The following is a 16,773-nucleotide window of genomic DNA, read 5'->3' on the forward strand; positions in this document are numbered from 1 at the left end:
ACCAGCAGCAAGGCTTTGAAAAATAAGTGTGCTCTTAGGAGAGATGAAAAGCAGGAGATTCCTGAGACTTGAAACTTGGGAACTTTTTGAAAGCACAGAACAGCATAGAGTAATCTCTGTGAACCAGACAGTGGAAATAAAGGAATATAAATAACGAAGTTGTGATAAAGAGGAAAAAGGAGGAAAGGCAGAAGAGATTGGAAGTAGCATTTTTTATAGACCTATGAAAATGCTTTTAAGGCAAATGATAGGTTAGGTAAGGAAGGCATGAAGAGGAGTTTAGTCAGTAGCTCTTAATTTTGGCCTTAAAAATCTTCGTTTCAGTCTTGGCAGTTTTTAAATACCTAGCCTGTTACCTTCCATTGAAACCTGAACAGGACCTTCACCTAGCAGGGAACATTTGAAGCCAAACTGCTGTCCCCAGTGCCCCTCATTGGTTACTTCCACTGTGACTGAAGGAACAGTAGGATGGCCCCAGTCCCCTGACAGTGCAGTCAGTGGTGTCAGTGTCACAGCTGTCACAGTGGCATTCTGTAGCTACTGGGTATGAGTAAAAAGCTTCAGGGTGGTCACCACAGCCAGGGATCTTCACTGTTTCATACACAACCTCCTTGAAGGTACAGGTCTGCTGAGCAGTTGATACTGGAGGATATTTGTATACGGGATCCTGAAATGAGAAGGAAATAACTGTTTTGAAATTTGTTATGGGCTGGGTTTCAAAGTTTTTATAAAATGAGAAAATCCCACCGAGATCAAAAGCATTTGGGTCTGACTCATCTAATTTCATTTAGATCTTTAAATTTCCCCTTTTAGGAGGACTGAAACATCAAATTTGTGTCATCCCATCACCAGACAATCTTTCAGGTAAATTGCTTGAGTCTTTAAATTATTTGAAAGAGCAGAGGAGTCTGCATAGGAATGGCTGATTTATTGTATCTGCTTGCAACGACAAATTGAGCACAAAGCAGAGATCCAGATTGTAATTCTTCTAACTGTGGTCATACACTGAACATAATATATGCAGCCAGTTAATTAACTGAATTTTATGGTGATATTTCACCCTTCTGTCTGTGCTTCAGATTGGCCGTGTATCTACTTTTGTGTTACTCAGTTATTCAGCCTGGTTTTCACAAGGCTCATCCTGTCTGTGTTTGCTACAGACTGCAGGAATGGGATATCCATCCATCCATCACTTGAAACATTCAATTCTGGTGCCTGAAATGAAGAGTCTCACCCTGGTGAAGCAGTATCCTGAGCACCACGTGGCATTCACTGTGATACAGAATTCACATTCTTCTCTTTCCACAGCAATGGTGATGTTGGTGAGCTGGCAGCCGTTGCAGCAAATTGCTTTCCAGCAAAGGAGCAGCACGTAGCAATTAAGTGTCTTCATCCTGTCTATAAAGCAAAAAGTAGAACTCAGCTGGAGCAGCATGTATAGCTATTTCCAACAGGAAATAGAGAAACAGGGAGAAATTGAGTCTCTGCTTTATCCTCAAGTGGTTTTAGAACAGCAAGAGTTCAGAGTCATCAGTGAGAGCAGAGACATGAGATAGATCTTCCTTAAGATTGCTGCTAAGGGAGTTTGGATTTCCTAAGCAATGGAAATGGCATGGCAGCAATCTCTGCAGAATGGTAATAATAACAGAATACCATACTACTTCCAATGAAATATTTTTATCTAAGTTTCTGGAGAGAGGAGGTATCCTGTCTGTGAAGACAAAAAAAAAAGAAGCAAGAGAGAGAAAGAGCAAAGTATAAAGTATTTTTTCAGAAGCAATTAATTACTTTAAGAGTTTGCAATATGAAAAAAAAAAAGATTTCTCCGTCAGGATCTGATGAAAACTTACCTGTATTCTACTTGCCTTCCTAGAAGCACCAGCTGTAGTGAGAAGAAAGCCCTGTGCTTTCCTTTTATACTGAATTGGGTGTAATTTATACCTTGAGGATTTGCAGTGTCTTAATGCAGCAGGCATTAGTTTGGGACTTGGTGAAAGAGGATTAATGTTCAGCCAGACAGGGAGATTAAGCCTTGTTGAGAGGAAAAAAAAAAGCCAAACACACTCAGGAAGAGATGGTGAAGGTTATTGTCACAGTGTCTCTCCCCACATGTCACTGGGTTTGATTCAGTGGCATTTAGAAATAGCTGAGCCATTTCACAGTCTGAAAAAAGGTTGAGAAGCCTATTTCTGGAAATGAATTGTTCAGGTGTTTAACCTGCTCTGTCAGCCCCCAAAGTGATGGCTTGGGGTGCAAGCTGGTCCTCTGGCAGTGGAGGACCCCTCACAGTGGGGACACTGCCATAGTTTTTCCTAGCTAATAATTGTTTCCTTGTTTTTTTCAGAGAAATTTTCAATTTTAATTGTTTTTCTCTGAGTTAGGTCTTACCAAGTGAGCTGCATATGTATTTATTCATTGATCCATTAAAGCCAGTAATGTGAATTTTGTCAAACCATGAAGAACTCCTCTTTTCTTTGCCATTCTTTTCCAGCCCAGTATAGGCAGTCCTGGTTCCTGTCATGATCACGTTTTTAACTTATTTAAAGGATGTTTGTGTTGTGGAAAGGGACTGTTGGGATGTCAGAATGAGGATCCAGATTTGTGTTTTCATGTCTGTGATCTCAGATGAAATATTTTTGTGTTCCAGTGAAAATCCTAATATTTTCAACTGACAACCATGCAAACTCAACTTGAATGTATTCCTTGGTTTTCCATGGGAATAAAAGAGTCTGTGGATAGTGTTTGGGTATTTCCTGCATTCACAAGCTAGGGTTGTGTGCCTCTTCACCAGAATAAGGGCAGACAAAGATCTCTGAGCTTCACACATGCTTTTGGGGAGGATGACTCACTGTATTTACTATTACCTGCCCAGAACAGCCAGTCTTGCTTTGTTATGACTGCTCTATTATGGTCAGTCTGACTTTTACAGAAATCCATCCCTGAAGGAAAACTAGACAAGGACATAGAGTTTAAAAGCATTTTATCATGAAAATAAGTTCTCACTGGCCTATTAGGTTCCTGCAGATGGGGTATTTTTCCAAGTGGCTTTTACAAATGAGCCCTTTACGTGTGTCATACCTTGCTGGGGTTCTGCAGACTGCCCATCTGTTCCACTTTCCCTGCAGTACCTGCATTGGGAAATGAATTTTTGCATCTCACCAAAGTTAGAAAGCAACCTGAAATTTTTCTCTGGGTGTCTCCTGTAATACAAACTTTGTTTGAATGAGAAGACAGTTCACTTAAATCTATAAAGAAGTAAAAAATGTTAGACATCTTTCTCTGAATGACTATAAACCCTGTGACTGTCTGATAATGGTATTTTGTGTCATTCAGTGTCAACACAGTCTGTCTTTTCAGAGGAGGTTCTCAGTTGCTGCAAATCTCTAATTCCAGAGAAGCCAGACAAAAGCTGATTACTTTTGTTATATCCCTACTGAGGATCTGATCTTTTCTAAGCCCTAATTTATGCAAATTAAATAAGATGAAATAAGTTTCATTTGCAGAGGTCAGCACAGAAAATATCTGATCTGTTTCATGTTTTGAAGAAGTCATACACTTTGCTTAAAGCATGGTTTGGCAAGCAGACAGTGCGAGTTTAGCCCCTGCCATGTTGTGTCTTCACTGCCCCAGCACTCAGCCTCCTCACTTGTGGGAGCACAGTTTAGGGAAATGCTTCTATTCAAAGGAAAAGCTGACTTTTACAGCACAGTTGTAATTCAGTATTTGTTCCACAGTGAGACAGAGGTGTGGGAGTGGAAGTGATGGAATTGATTGGAGAGTGTCAACGAGGGCTGGGAGTAGCAGAAATTGTTCTCCTGAAGAGTTCATGGAGTCCATTAACACAACACAAACGCTTTAATGAAGGTTTGCCCTGATTTCAAGGGCCCTAAGGGAGCTGTTGATGGCCAAGACCTCTGCACTCTGCTGGAGGGAGTGCAGGAATCTGGGAGATGCTCTCAAGGGAGATCCTCAATGTGAGCAGGTGGCTGGTTCATCCAATACAGGTGCTGCTGGGGCAAAATACAAATACACAGAAGACAGCACGTTCACATGGCTGTGTGATGCCTTAGTGGCTTCTTGGGGACATGAAAGGCTTCTTGTATTGCTGCTTTTTTAGTGTTCTGTGGCTCCTTCCCTTGGACTGTTGACTGCTGTAACCTAGCAAGCCATTGTCACCACTGCTGTCACAAGGGAGCTTTTGCTTTGCTTTCTTTTGAATCTTCAAATAGAAGTGCTGTGACACATTTTGCTCTAATTTCCCTTCTATCAGCAAATGCTTGCTTTCTTCTGCTTCTGCTCTGGTGGTTGGTTTGTTTGTTTGTTTTGGGGATTTTGTGTGTGTGTGTATGTGGGATATTGTTTTTTTTGTTTTGTTTGGGTTTTTTTTCTTGCAAAAGCATCTAATACAGGACTGAAAGCTTTTATCTTCTTTACATGTCCTAAAAAAAATTGAATTTCTTTATTCAAATGTGTTGGTACTAAGACTAATGAGTCTGTTGCTACAGGTTTTAAGTGTGTCTTGCTTAAAAGAAGATAGTTTAGATATCTAAGAGAACTTCAGCATCTGTCCAAGTGCTATTGAAAGACTTGGTTATATATGTGCAACACATCCACCACGAGTAGTAAATCTGACTCTGTCTTGACAGAAGATGTATTCAGCCTTCTAGTGGGGAAAAAACCATGTTTGGTATAAAATACCTGTGACTATTCCTGCTGCAGCCTAGCTTTAGCTTTTAATGTAACCTTAAATGCATGGTTTTAAACTTAATGGTGTCGGGATGTGGTTTTAAGTTTCTGATATTCATAGATGTGATGACATGTTTTAACTCTTGATAAATATATAGGTTACTGAGGATAACAGCTTCTGCATATGAAAGCTGGTTTGCATTGGAGGTGTCTCAAGGCATGTCCAAGGTGCTCAAATCTGTGCATTAATTCCCTTTCTGTGTGGTTGCATCCCATGAAGATGTGGAGCAGTGCATTCAGTGCCACCCTGCTGGGTGTGTGCCTCTGCCAGGTTTCTTTGGACACTGCCTGTCTTGACCAAGCACTTTCCTTTCCCCTGCTTGTCCAAATGTTTTTCTGCACAGCTCTAGATTTACCCTGAGGTTTGCTGCTGCTCCCCTGTGACTGACTAAATGGATATCCTTGAAGTACCAAGCTTCTTTGCTGCAGCCTGAGCTCCCTCTGTGGCGTTGGAATTTCAGAGCACAGCAGCATAGGCCTGGGCTGAATAAAAGGACTGGAGTTTTGGCTTTTCCCTTTTGTTGCTGCTGATTTTGTTGCTTGCAGCTGGTGGGAGATGACTTTTGCCACAGCTTTACCTCTCTCTTGGCCTTGGGGTTTACTGTGACTCTTATTAAATTCACACTGCCTTCAGTGGTACCCACATTGAGGGGCTGGGCACTGTGGTCAATATAATTTTTACTGATGTTGTTTTAAGCTGCCAGCACTAATGAGCAGAACTGTGAAGTAGGTCGGGCCTGCTGAGCACACAGATAGTTGAGACTAATTAGTGTCAGCTAAAGACTTAATCATTAATGATGAATTTGTATATGCATTCATATGAAAGCAGAGTATTTGACCCTCAGGAGACTAGAGAAAATGCCAGAATGGATTGAGTGTGCTTTTAGTAGCACAGGGTTTTAGAAATCTCTGGAGATACAAGTTCCCATTCCTTGGAGCTGAGGTTGTATATCCCATATTTTCAAATACCTGTACAAGCTGTTAGTCTTTCTAAGCCTTGTGGAAATCCTGCTTGCAGCCAACAGTAGCAGAAATGAAAGATTCTGAGAAGTGTTTAATAAGCACAGCAATCCAGATGTGCTGAATTTGTAGGCAGCCCCGACGAGGGAAGAGATGAGAATCTTGACTCCATGTTTCAGAAGGCTGATTTATTATTTTATGATATATATTATATTAAAAGAAAATGATATATTAAAACTTACTAAAAGAATAGAAGAAAGGATTTCATCAGAAGGCTAGAAAGGAACGATAATAAAATCTTGTGACTGCTCACAGCCTCGACACAGCTGGCTGTCATTGGTCATCAATAAAAACAATTCACATGCTGGGTAAACAATTCTCCAAATCACATTCCAAAGCAGCAAAACATGGAGAAGCTGAAGCTTCCCAGCTTCTCAGGAGAAAAGATCCTCATGAAAGGATTTTTCATAAAATATCTCTGTGACACAGATGCTCTGCTGTCATTCAGTCTTCTCTTGTAGCTCTTGTCTCACATGCCATAAATTCATTCCTGGCTGATTCTTATATATAAACCAGCTGTATTTCCTATTCTTTTTAGAGATGGAATTCTTATAATCTTTTCTCTTGCAGAACCATGGTGTGGCCCTGGCTCCTTATATAAGATCATGTGGAACTCCATTGGTATCTGTTGGGAAATATGTGTTAAGATTCTGCTCAAGAGTAAACCAAGGATAAAAAGTATATGTTTGGTAAAAATGCTCTCTTTATTTTTAGGTCATTCTTTCGTTTTTACGTATCTCATAGTTTCTGAGTATTTTAATTTTCCAATGAAAAGTACTTTTTTCCCTTTTTTTGTGTGTAACTGGAAGTTTTAATTCAGTCATTGCCATGGAGTACTGCTGTGTTATTTTAAGTTTTTCTGAGTATTATAGTGTGTTTCAACTAGAAAGCATTGTCATGGATTAAAAAGTGTTATTAGAGTGTTTTTCAACTAGAAAGCATTGTCATGGATCAGCCATATAAGAAAAGTGACAAAGAAAGGGCAAGACCTGATGGGAAATATATAAAGTTATTCAATACATAATCACCTAGGGTTTCCTTTTTGTTACCTGAGCAGTTCTTGGGTCTGTATGGAGATGTCATTATGCTGTTGAGAACATCAGAAAGATAGAGAAAAACAAATATATCTAAATATTCACTTGAAAAGTCAAATCCAATTTGAGTTTATTTTTTATTATGATTTAATTAATTTTCATTTTTATTTAATTATTTTACATTTTAATTATGTTTATTTATTATTTAATTATTATGTTAATAATATTTCAAGACCCAAATATAATAGAATGACTGGAGTCCAAAGGACAAAAGCTGCTATTAGTTTATGTAAGGAATGTTTGCATTTATTTTCTAGGTAGGTTGCTTTACTGACCTGCCATGTTCATACTTTGTTAAACCTAGAAATAATAAAAAAAACCCAGTATTTCAGGCACTGTAATATTTCCTCACTATTTCTGTTATGTTAAGGAGCTGGGCAAGCTTCTATGATGCATTTTATGATGTCTTGTTCTTCTAAAACAGTAAATTTGGCAGGACTGAACCTCATTCATACATAAAAACCAGCAGCTGCTAATTGTTTCCAAACTGCAGCTATGATATGCAACACAAGGCTGGTGTGAATCATGCTGGCAGTCTGCATTGAGAACACAACAAAGTTGGTGTGGAATGATTTGGCACTCTTGGAGGAAGGATGAGAAGCCCACCTTACTTGGCTTGCTAAATAAAGTCCTGGGCTGAAGATGCCTGACACATATTTTTTAGCAAGTGCAGTAATTTTAGGTCAAATTGTTTAAGAAAAATAAGTTGGGAAGAATGCACACAGCCCTAGCCACCTTTGGCTGCAATTTTAACCTTTTGTCTGACCAACTTTAGCTAAAATATTAACTGCTTTTAGGGGCTCTGAACAATTTATTTTAAATTATTATTTTTTTCTAAGCAGTCATGTGGACCTTTTATTCTAGAGCATGGAGTCATTTTGGAGCAGATTATAGGGTGATGGAGTTGCCCTGTGAGCTACAGGAATTGGATAGTTATCAGATTGCAAATTCACAAAGACATTTTATGAAACAGCAGCAGGAATCAGGATCAGAGAATTTAAATGAGGAAACAGATCTGAACCTTAAAAGAAAATCCTTTTAAGGTCTCAGCCCAGTACATAGCTTAATATGAAAACCAAGTCTGCTAAGTTAGGTTGTATCAGCAGAATGATGTCATAAGAAAACAAGTATTGTATTTGGCTGAATTCCCAATGAATGTGTATTTTTAAAAATAAATTGCAATAATTAAACCAGAGGCCTTGTTTTTAAACTAGAATATGATAGAAGTCAGGAGGTCAGTTTTATTTAAATCACAGTATTGAGAACTTTTAGCTGTCTGAGGGCCAAACATATTTTGGTGTGTGGTGTAGTGCACAGGCACCATATTTGTTCAGGTAAATAGATGTTCAGAAAGCTCATTTGGAAGTGTGTGTTTTTGACACACTTGTTTTTGTGATTTTATTAAAGGATTCTGGATTTGAAGTTTTTTTCCTTGGTGATCCTTGAAGGCTGAGATGAGAAGTACACAAAGCAGTTTGTGCCCTGCCATGCCATCATTTCATGACTTTCCAATCCAAATCTTCCTGGCAGGAGGGTGAAACATCTTTATAGTGTAAGGGATGTGAATGATCCCATCCCAAAAATTCCTGGGAGGTATGCTGGAATTCCATGCTGTGGGACTGAGAGCAGGCACTGCACAGGCTGTGCTGTGCTGGGGGTTTGGGCTGCCCAGCCTGCCAGACAGACACTCCTGTGTCTGCCACGGTACCAGCAAATGGAAATGCAGAACAGGACAGGTATTTGATGGCTGGAACCCTGAGCCAGAGTCTTGGCCAGCCTGACATCAGAAAATACTGGTCATTGTTATCTTTATGATGAACCTTGCTTCTTATCTTGCCTAGAAATTCATTCTCTGGCCATCCTTCTCTTTAGTATGAACCTTGCCTCTTATCTTGGCTAGAAATTCATTCTCTGGCCATCCTTCTCTTTAGGATGAATCTTGCCTCTTATCTTGTGTAGAAATTCATTTTCTGGCCATCACTCTCTTTAGGATGAACCTTGCCTAGAAATTCTTTTTTTTATCCCTCTTTAGGTGCTTGGGACCCCATTGTGCCAGGCATGCTTTGGGAGGCAGCTCTGCAAGAAGATGGGGGAGAGGGGTTGAACAGGGAGGAAAAAACAGGCATCATTGCAGGGCAAGCTCCATGAGCAAGCCTGCCAAATGTGTGCTCCTAAATGTGATTAAAATGACCTTGAAATGGGATACCTGTGGGCACAGATCACCTTTTGAAATATTGATTTGTGTTGTGTCTGTTTCAGCACAGCTGCTTGAAATGGATCAGCCTAAACACTGTCTGCTCAGCTTAGAGGAATGGAAAAGTCACTTAGCAGCGATCCACTTGTAATCTCTGGAAAAGAAACAGTGCTGCTCAATAGCTTTATTAATTATCTAAACCGCTAGATCAGAGCTGCAGATAACTGAGCAGCTTTTCTGGCTTCTTGTGGTGCCATCTCGTGGCTCCTGGGGCAAGTTTCTACCTTGCTGGAAGTAACTGCCCAGCTGAAGCAGATTTTACAGCACTGCAGTAAGCAAACTGGGATTTGGCACTAAAGCAGCACTTCAGCCTCCTGGCTATGGGCCGGATCCCTCCCTGCTCACTCCTTCCTCACCCTGGTACAGCCTTTGGGCAAAAATAGGTGTCAGAGCTCTCCCTGCAAGAGAGGGGCTAATGCAGCACTGCTGAAATGCAGTGATCATTAATGACTCCAGGCCTGTCCCTGGGCATGAGAGGCATGGAGAACTGTGCTCAACAAAACAGGCATTGCTTTTTTCCAAGCCCTGGAACATTAGGCATAATTGTTCCTGCTGGTGTCTTAAATACAGAATTGCTCTGAGTGCATAGGGAGAGTGCAGTCCTTTTGCTCCTAGTGTGCCTTGTTGGGAATAAGAAGAGAAAATTTACAGAAAATATCTATAGCAGTCCTCTCCATCTCATTGCCACGTGTTTGTTACACAGCTTTCCTCCTTAATCTGAGCAGCCTTTCTGTGGGCTCCCTCATCTCACTGTGCTGCCAGCCGTGAAAGAGAATGTTTGCTCCAACTTGTCCTCCTTATATTGCAATGGAATATTTGCAGCTATATGGTTTTTACAAAAATGCACACAGCCCTAGCCACCTTTGGCTGCAATTTTAACCTTTCATCTGACCAACTTTAGCTAAAATATTAATTGCTTTTTGGAGTTCTGAACAATTTCTTTGATTTTTTTTTTCTAAGCAGTCATATGGACCTTTTATTCTAGGGCATGGAGCCATTTTGGAGCAGATTATAGGGTGATGGAGTTGCCCTGTGAGCTACAGGAATTGGATAGTTATCAGATTGCAAATTCACAAAGACATTTTATGAAACAGCAGCAGGAATCAGGATCAGAGAATTTAAATGAGGAAACAGATCTGAACCTTAAAAGAAAATCCTTTTAAGGTCTCAGCCCAGTACATAGCTTAATATGAAAACCAAGTCTGCTAAGTTAGGTTGTATCAGCGGAATGATGTCATACGAAAACAAGTATTGTATTTGGCTGAATTCCCAATGAATGTGTATTTTTAAAAATAAATTGCAATAATTAAACCAGAGGCCTTGTTTACTTTACTTTTGCTTCAAGTCCTCATAAAGCAGAAAACTTTGTCCCATTGGAATGGCTCTCATTTCAATGCTCCTGTTTTCATGTTAATGCCTCCTGTTTCCTTGGTGCTGTCCACTGTTTGCCATCTCCTTCTGCTATGACATAATCTCTCTTTTGATTGCATCCAGTAGATTGGCAAGCACTTTCTGTGAAATGTTTGTCATATTTTTCTCTTCCTGAATTCTAATTTCTGTTTGAATGACTTTTAGGTAACGATGCTTCATAAGGAAACTGTTGATATATCCGTGTCTCTTATAAAATTTCTGTCAAATACAGAGACTGTGAATCATTGCAGGCCATGGAATCCTGCTAGGTAATTTAATAATTTGGTGGACTTGTAAAAAGCTTAGGGAAGATATCTCAGTGGCTGTGGACAATAGGATCTTTCTGGAGCACTGAGTACAGGAAAAGTGAAGGAATTCAATCTCTGGCCTTGGTTATCATCAATAGGTCTGAAAAAACAGAAGTCACTTTTGGAAAGAGCTGATAAAATTGCTGTTGTTTGTTCACAGCTCTGTAGAAAACCTTTTGCTGCCTTTGGGTGAGGTCCCAGGGAGCATGCTGTCGTTCTTCTGTGGGCAGAACAAAGCTGGGATGAAATCAGCTGGTCAGTTACCTTCTGCAGGCTGTAGGGGAAAGAGGTTTTTAATCAGTTCCTGGGCTGGCAAGTGCTATTTAAAGGATTCTAAGCAGTATTTAAGCCACTGCACTTGAGTGGCTTAAAATGCAGATGTTTTCAGACTCTAGAGCTGTTCTTCACATTCTCATATCTATTTTTGCCTTCATACAAGTGATAATGCATTGAAGGGTTACCCCATAGAGCATCAGCTGTGCTAGAGACAATCCAGTGTTTGAGAGCTATCAGCTCTGCAAGAAATGCCAGCCTTCTGTAGTCTTAATTTCTGTTCCTGACTGCCAATGTCATCACCTGCTCCTGGATACTGGAGATTATTGTAAGACTTGAATGACCTATTTAGCTGTTCTGAATTTTGAATGATGATTTTTTTTCCCCCCTATCAGCTGAGTTTCCTTCCCCTTTTAGCATAAAACAGAAATTGTGCAAGATTATTAGGTAGTTTTAGAAGACAGTCATCCCAATATAATCTTTCTTATAAACCCTTTATAAGAAAGCTAAAGACAAATTTATCATGGCTTCTAAAAGACTGGGGAAAGGAGGAGTCCTTGATTTTAAGCCTTATAAATAATAATAATAATACTAATGTCTACCAGATATTCTCAAGTCCCAATCCATGGGGATGGAAACAAACTTTAGGAAGAAATGTACATCCCCAGCAAGCAGCAGTTCAGACTCAGAATTTCAAAAGCATACATGAATTCCTACGTGCAAATGACACAAAATAAAGGATTTCCAGTGGGCATATGCAGGTCAGAATTTTAATATCTATATTGAATCTAATATTAAATATTTTAAATATAATATTAAAATATAAATTTAAATATTTTAATATTTAAGGCATAACTCCCAGCCCACACTGGGATCAGGTTAAATTTCTGCAGACATCTGCAAGTCTGGCCTTCTTGTGATGATCAAGGATCTCTCTGCAATGCTTTATTTTAAAAAGTGCAACTCTCAGATATGCAAATTGTAATATTTATGATGTATAGACACTATAGTCTGAGATGAGTACAAGGTTGTAAAACTGCCCCTGATACTCTGTTCACCCAGACCTGTTAAGTCATCTTCTTCCAGGAACTAAATCTAGAAGAAATAATTGATGCTATTTCCTGAAAACATAAAGGACTTTTTTTGTTAATGGTGACAAAAAAGAACATTCAACTTTATGAGTCTGGATCCCTTCCAGTTAAACAAAGAACATAAATTTTCTTAATTAGAGAGTAATTGGATTCTCTCTCTCAAGCAAATTACAGACTTTATATCATAAAGAAAAAAATTATGGGAGAAAAAATTGCTGCAAGCTCTAGGTGAAAACATTTATTATATCCACAGCTCTGCAATTTGCTGTGGTAGACTTCAGCAAAATGGAGTTACTGTCACTGAATCAAATCTAGGCTTTTTTGCATTTTTTTTTTCAGTATTTATATTGATGTGTGAGACGAAATCTTAATCTTTCCTGTGTTTCAGAAACTTCTCCCATAAGCTTGCCGTGTTTCTGTGTAAAATATCACATTTCAGCAAATTTGAAAGAATGATCTCTCAGCTAACAAAGCAATACCTCAACAATTAACTGAAAAGATCTCCCAGTTCCATAAATGAAAATTGCAATATAAGACTTTGGGGAAAAAAAAAAACAACTTAATGAAAGAACTTTGTAATGTACCTTAAAGGTGGTTGTACTCAACATGCTCATGCTTCACTCTGTAACAGTGGAAAAACTGGCATGTGACTGGAATAACTGAAATTGCTCCTAGCAGGGATCTTGTACTTAATCTACTCAAACTGGAGTCCTGTGTAAAAATGGGAGAATACTGTAGATAATGCACATATTAAAATAAAAACCAACAACCCAAAACAAAGCCTAAAAGCACATGGAACAACTGTTCCTATGAGTCTGAATTAATGTGTGTGCAAGGATTGTGAATTTGTCACCTGAAAAGGTGAGTAAAACCATAAGGAATCTAATACAGGAAAACCAAAAACTAATTAAGACCTGTTGTGCTAGATGACCCCAGTAACCTTGTTCATTTTAGCTCTTATCAGCAATGAGGTTGCAGCATATCTGACTCAGGAGGTCTCCAGGAATGGGTTTGGTGTTGTGCCATGTGAAGTGTTGTTTACCTGGAAATGGTGGCACCCAGCAACAGAGCAGATAAATTATGAAGTGATAAAAAATTTTATGCAATGACAAAAATTTTAAGGAGAGAAGACCTAGTGGTCTGAGAGACTCCAGAATAGTGTAAGCATCAACCTTATACATATTTTTTCATTTTTACCCTGTTGTAAATAGTAGGTGAATTCATTGATGTCTTAAAGCTGGAAAACAATTTGACTCAAGCATGAGATGAAATCAGCTAAGTGAATTTGAAGTGAAGCAACAGACGCAGGATGATATTGCAAGGTCATGTGCTCAGGAACTAATTGCAAGCATTTCTGCTATCAGTGAGTAATAAGCAACACATGACAGTCTTAATCAGCTACAAGATAATTGTGTTTCAGCACTGATAGGGCAATGAAAATGGTAAATAGGATGCTCAGGTAAGGAGGGGCTGCTGGGAGCTCCTTAGCTGGACTGCTGTCCAGCCCAGGTCAGCTAAATCAGGTGAGGGGAACTGCAGCACATGCAGTGCTCAGGTGGGATGGGGAACTTCACAGACTTGCCAAGGAAACTTCTTCCTAGCTAGATGTTGAAAGAGCCTTCTCTGTGTGACTGTGGTAGGAAGTGATGCCTCAGGTTTCGGCTTTTCTGTGTTTCCCATTCTGTGCTGCTTTAGTGGGTGGGTCTGAGCTTCACATGAGGGGATGGTGAGCTCTCTGCACAGAGCAGGGAGACAAAACAATTCCTGCTCCAGCTGGGCACCAAGGACAAATGATCCAAATCTCAGCCCCAAGAGCACAAACCCCGTGGGCTGGAGAGAGAAAAACAAGCAGGGTGGGAGTGGCTGGGCTAAAGCTGGAATGGGACAATGAACTGCAGGGTGCAAATGGAGCAGAACTGATCCCAGGGAGAGACCCTGGGAGCTCTCGTGCATTTTGGGGCCATTTTGGTTCATCTTGGGTGCAGCCCTGGCTGGGCTCTGGTGCTGCCCAAGGTGGGTCCATGGAGGAGATCCTTGGAATAAATCCCTGCTTTACTCTTTAGCTCTGTCCAGCCTCTGCTCTAGGGCAGCCTGCACAAGCGCATACCAGGATGGCTAAATGCTTGAATTAAGGTACAGTGTTGGCATGAAAAAACAGCTCTAAACCTGCTAATGAATAAGTTTAGCCTGGGAATAATATTGGGCCTCAGAAGGCAGCAGGATATGTTTGTTGGCAGGACTGTGTTGTTGCAGAGTCTCTGCTTGTGTCCAGGCTTTGGGTCCTGCTTGTACAGGTGGCTTTCAGACAGCAAGAGTTGTTGGTTTATTCCCAGCTTTTACAGAGATGGGGTAACTGAGAGGTGTTTTAAAAGATTTTATTCCATTATCAGCCTTGTTGAAGGGTGACACAAAGGAGATGTAAAACTCAACTCCTTTTTATCAGAAGCCTCCCTATTTCCTGGTTACAACACCTTGTAAATGTTTTTCATCCTATCAGCTTTTGCCACACAATGCTGCTAATACTTCTAACACCAATCACTTATTTTACCCCACCTGGTTCTGCTGCAATGCATCCTTCACAGCTCTAATTCTCTAAAATATCTTGTCTTTTGGCAAGGCCATATTCTGAAACTTGTTTCTGGTTCAGTCTCTCTCTCAGCAGTGTCATCTCTGCTCCATGGCCTCCCTAAGGCAGCACACCTTATCTCAGAGTTTGCACACAGATGTACACGGCTGTGTGAGCTTTCTGTCAGGTTCTGAGAATCCTTCACAAACCCATTTTTCACAAAGAGGAATAATTGTTGTAGCTGGGATTGTAGAGTAATTGTTGTACCTTTCACAGCAGTGCTCAGAGTCCCTTCGGCTTCCTATCTTTAATTGCAGCTGTGTAGTGGCAGAAGTGGCAGTCTCCCAGTCAGACTAGTTTTATTATTCTTTAGTTTGGTTTTACTGTGATTCTGACAAATGAAGTCATTTCCTTTGCCTTAAAACCAAGGGCTTAGTCAGATTTGTTTTTCTGATGGGATATTCACTCTGACTAAAAAACAAGTAACTTGTGAATGCCTAACACTTTTTTTTTTCCTGTGGGTAGACCAATATTTAAGGAATGTTTGCAGGGGTTTGATGCACTGCAACCTTGGGATCAGAAATGTACTCATTGCTTCAGGAATTTCAGTGAATTCACTTCCTTCACTCAGGCTGGGTGCACAAGACTATAAAAGCATGAATTTTTTAGTAGTTTCTGGGATATTATGCTTCTAATGTACTTCTGCTGGTCTTCCTGCATACATTCATTGCTTCTGATTTCCAACAGTGATATCTTGTGCTGTTCCCTTGAGTTCCCCTGTGATAAGTCTGCAGACCTCTTGTCATTTTCTTTTATTTTCCATTGTCTCCAGCCTCCTCATCTTGTTCTTTCATCAATAATGCCACCTAAACTTAGTTCTATTTTGAGATTTACTTTTTTTAAATTTCATTTGTGTGGGATCTGCCTTTGCTGTCACAGTTTTCCTCTGAAGAAATTCTGATAAACTGTTTCTGATAGGAAATTCTGGTATTTCTGATGGTCATCCTTAGAGGTGAGCATATCTGGAAATCATGTAATACATATGGTTTTTTTTTCTTTCCTTCTAAAGCAAGGTATTTGGTTCATCTTGCCTCATTTTTATGAGTAAAAAATGGAGACAATGAAAAAGAATCCTCTGATATCAGGAAGTCATTTTGCCTGTAGGAGATGTATTGGGTTCTCCTGTTAAAACGTGTTTTGAGCAAGCAGAGGACATGGGTTGGAAGTTAGCTCAGACCTGCCTTGTTACCAATGACTTGCTTCTCTTTTAATTTTTAATTACAGAGCTAAAACTTCATTTGCTGCTGTCCTGCTCTATGTAAAACTCTGATACCCCACGGAACCTCCTTTAGCTGGGAGGAAAAACAAGGAGCTCCTTTTCTTGAGAAGTTCTTTGTGGTAAATTGAGCAAATTTCAGTTTTACTGCAGCAGTGTTTTTCTGTAGCACCAGAATATCCTGGCTTTGTGGGCAGTGCACAACTTGTTCTCTCGTGATAACTCACAGTGATCCACTGGAGTTTCTTCTCTGTTGAGAATTCAAAGCACTGCAAGGGCACAAAATAATTTAGCAAGCCTGGAGGCAACAGTGTTATTTTCTTGGGGGTTTTTTTTAATGCTTGGGTTGAAGGTTTCTCATCCTGCACATTTCCTAAGCCTTGGAGTGAGATCAGCTGTGGTGTAGGCAGTGGTGAGGTTGGCAATTTTTGACTTCTAGCAGCAAATGTTGAGTCCCAAAAGCTTGACCTTGATTTTTCTGTGCTTGCTCAAGGGTAAAAAGAAGTAAGAGCATTTGCTTTGTGTTCATGGCGGTTCTTAGCAAGTGTTGTTGAGTTTCCAGAGCTCCCACTTGAGTTCTGCCTCAACTGACGCTTTACTGATATTTGCCAAGGAATCTTTAAGCATCTTCTTAGGGAGGAGCAAACAAATAAAGCCCCAAACACTTTGCTCTGTTGTAATTCTCTCTGTATGGCATTATTTAGGATTACTGCAAAAAATGATTTAAGCTTCTCT

The 16,773-nt window shown here is 39.9% G+C and overlaps 1 protein-coding gene across 1 annotated transcript; it reads right to left on the reverse strand.

Moving 5' to 3' along the window:
* Positions 1–430: 430 nt before the first annotated feature.
* On the reverse strand, positions 431–1,393 carry FSHB (follicle stimulating hormone subunit beta). Its single transcript, XM_059848159.1, has 2 exons — positions 1,235–1,393; positions 431–667 (listed from the first exon to the last, which is right to left on the reverse strand). Exons 1-2 carry the CDS (start codon positions 1,391–1,393, stop codon positions 431–433), a joined length of 396 nt encoding a protein of 131 aa, XP_059704142.1.
* Positions 1,394–16,773: the final 15,380 nt, after the last annotated feature.

This window comes from Haemorhous mexicanus, chromosome 6, assembly GCF_027477595.1.
Source record: "Haemorhous mexicanus isolate bHaeMex1 chromosome 6, bHaeMex1.pri, whole genome shotgun sequence".
Lineage (NCBI taxonomy): Eukaryota > Metazoa > Chordata > Aves > Passeriformes > Fringillidae > Haemorhous > Haemorhous mexicanus.

Coding starts and splice junctions, on each gene's coding strand:
- FSHB (XM_059848159.1), bottom strand. CDS start 1,393: ATGAAGACACTTAATTGCTACGTGCTGCTCCTTTGCTGGAAAGCAATT. Junction 668..1,234: donor CAGGATACTGCTTCACCAGG/GTGAGACTCTTC, acceptor TTCTCATTTCAG/GATCCCGTATACAAATATCC.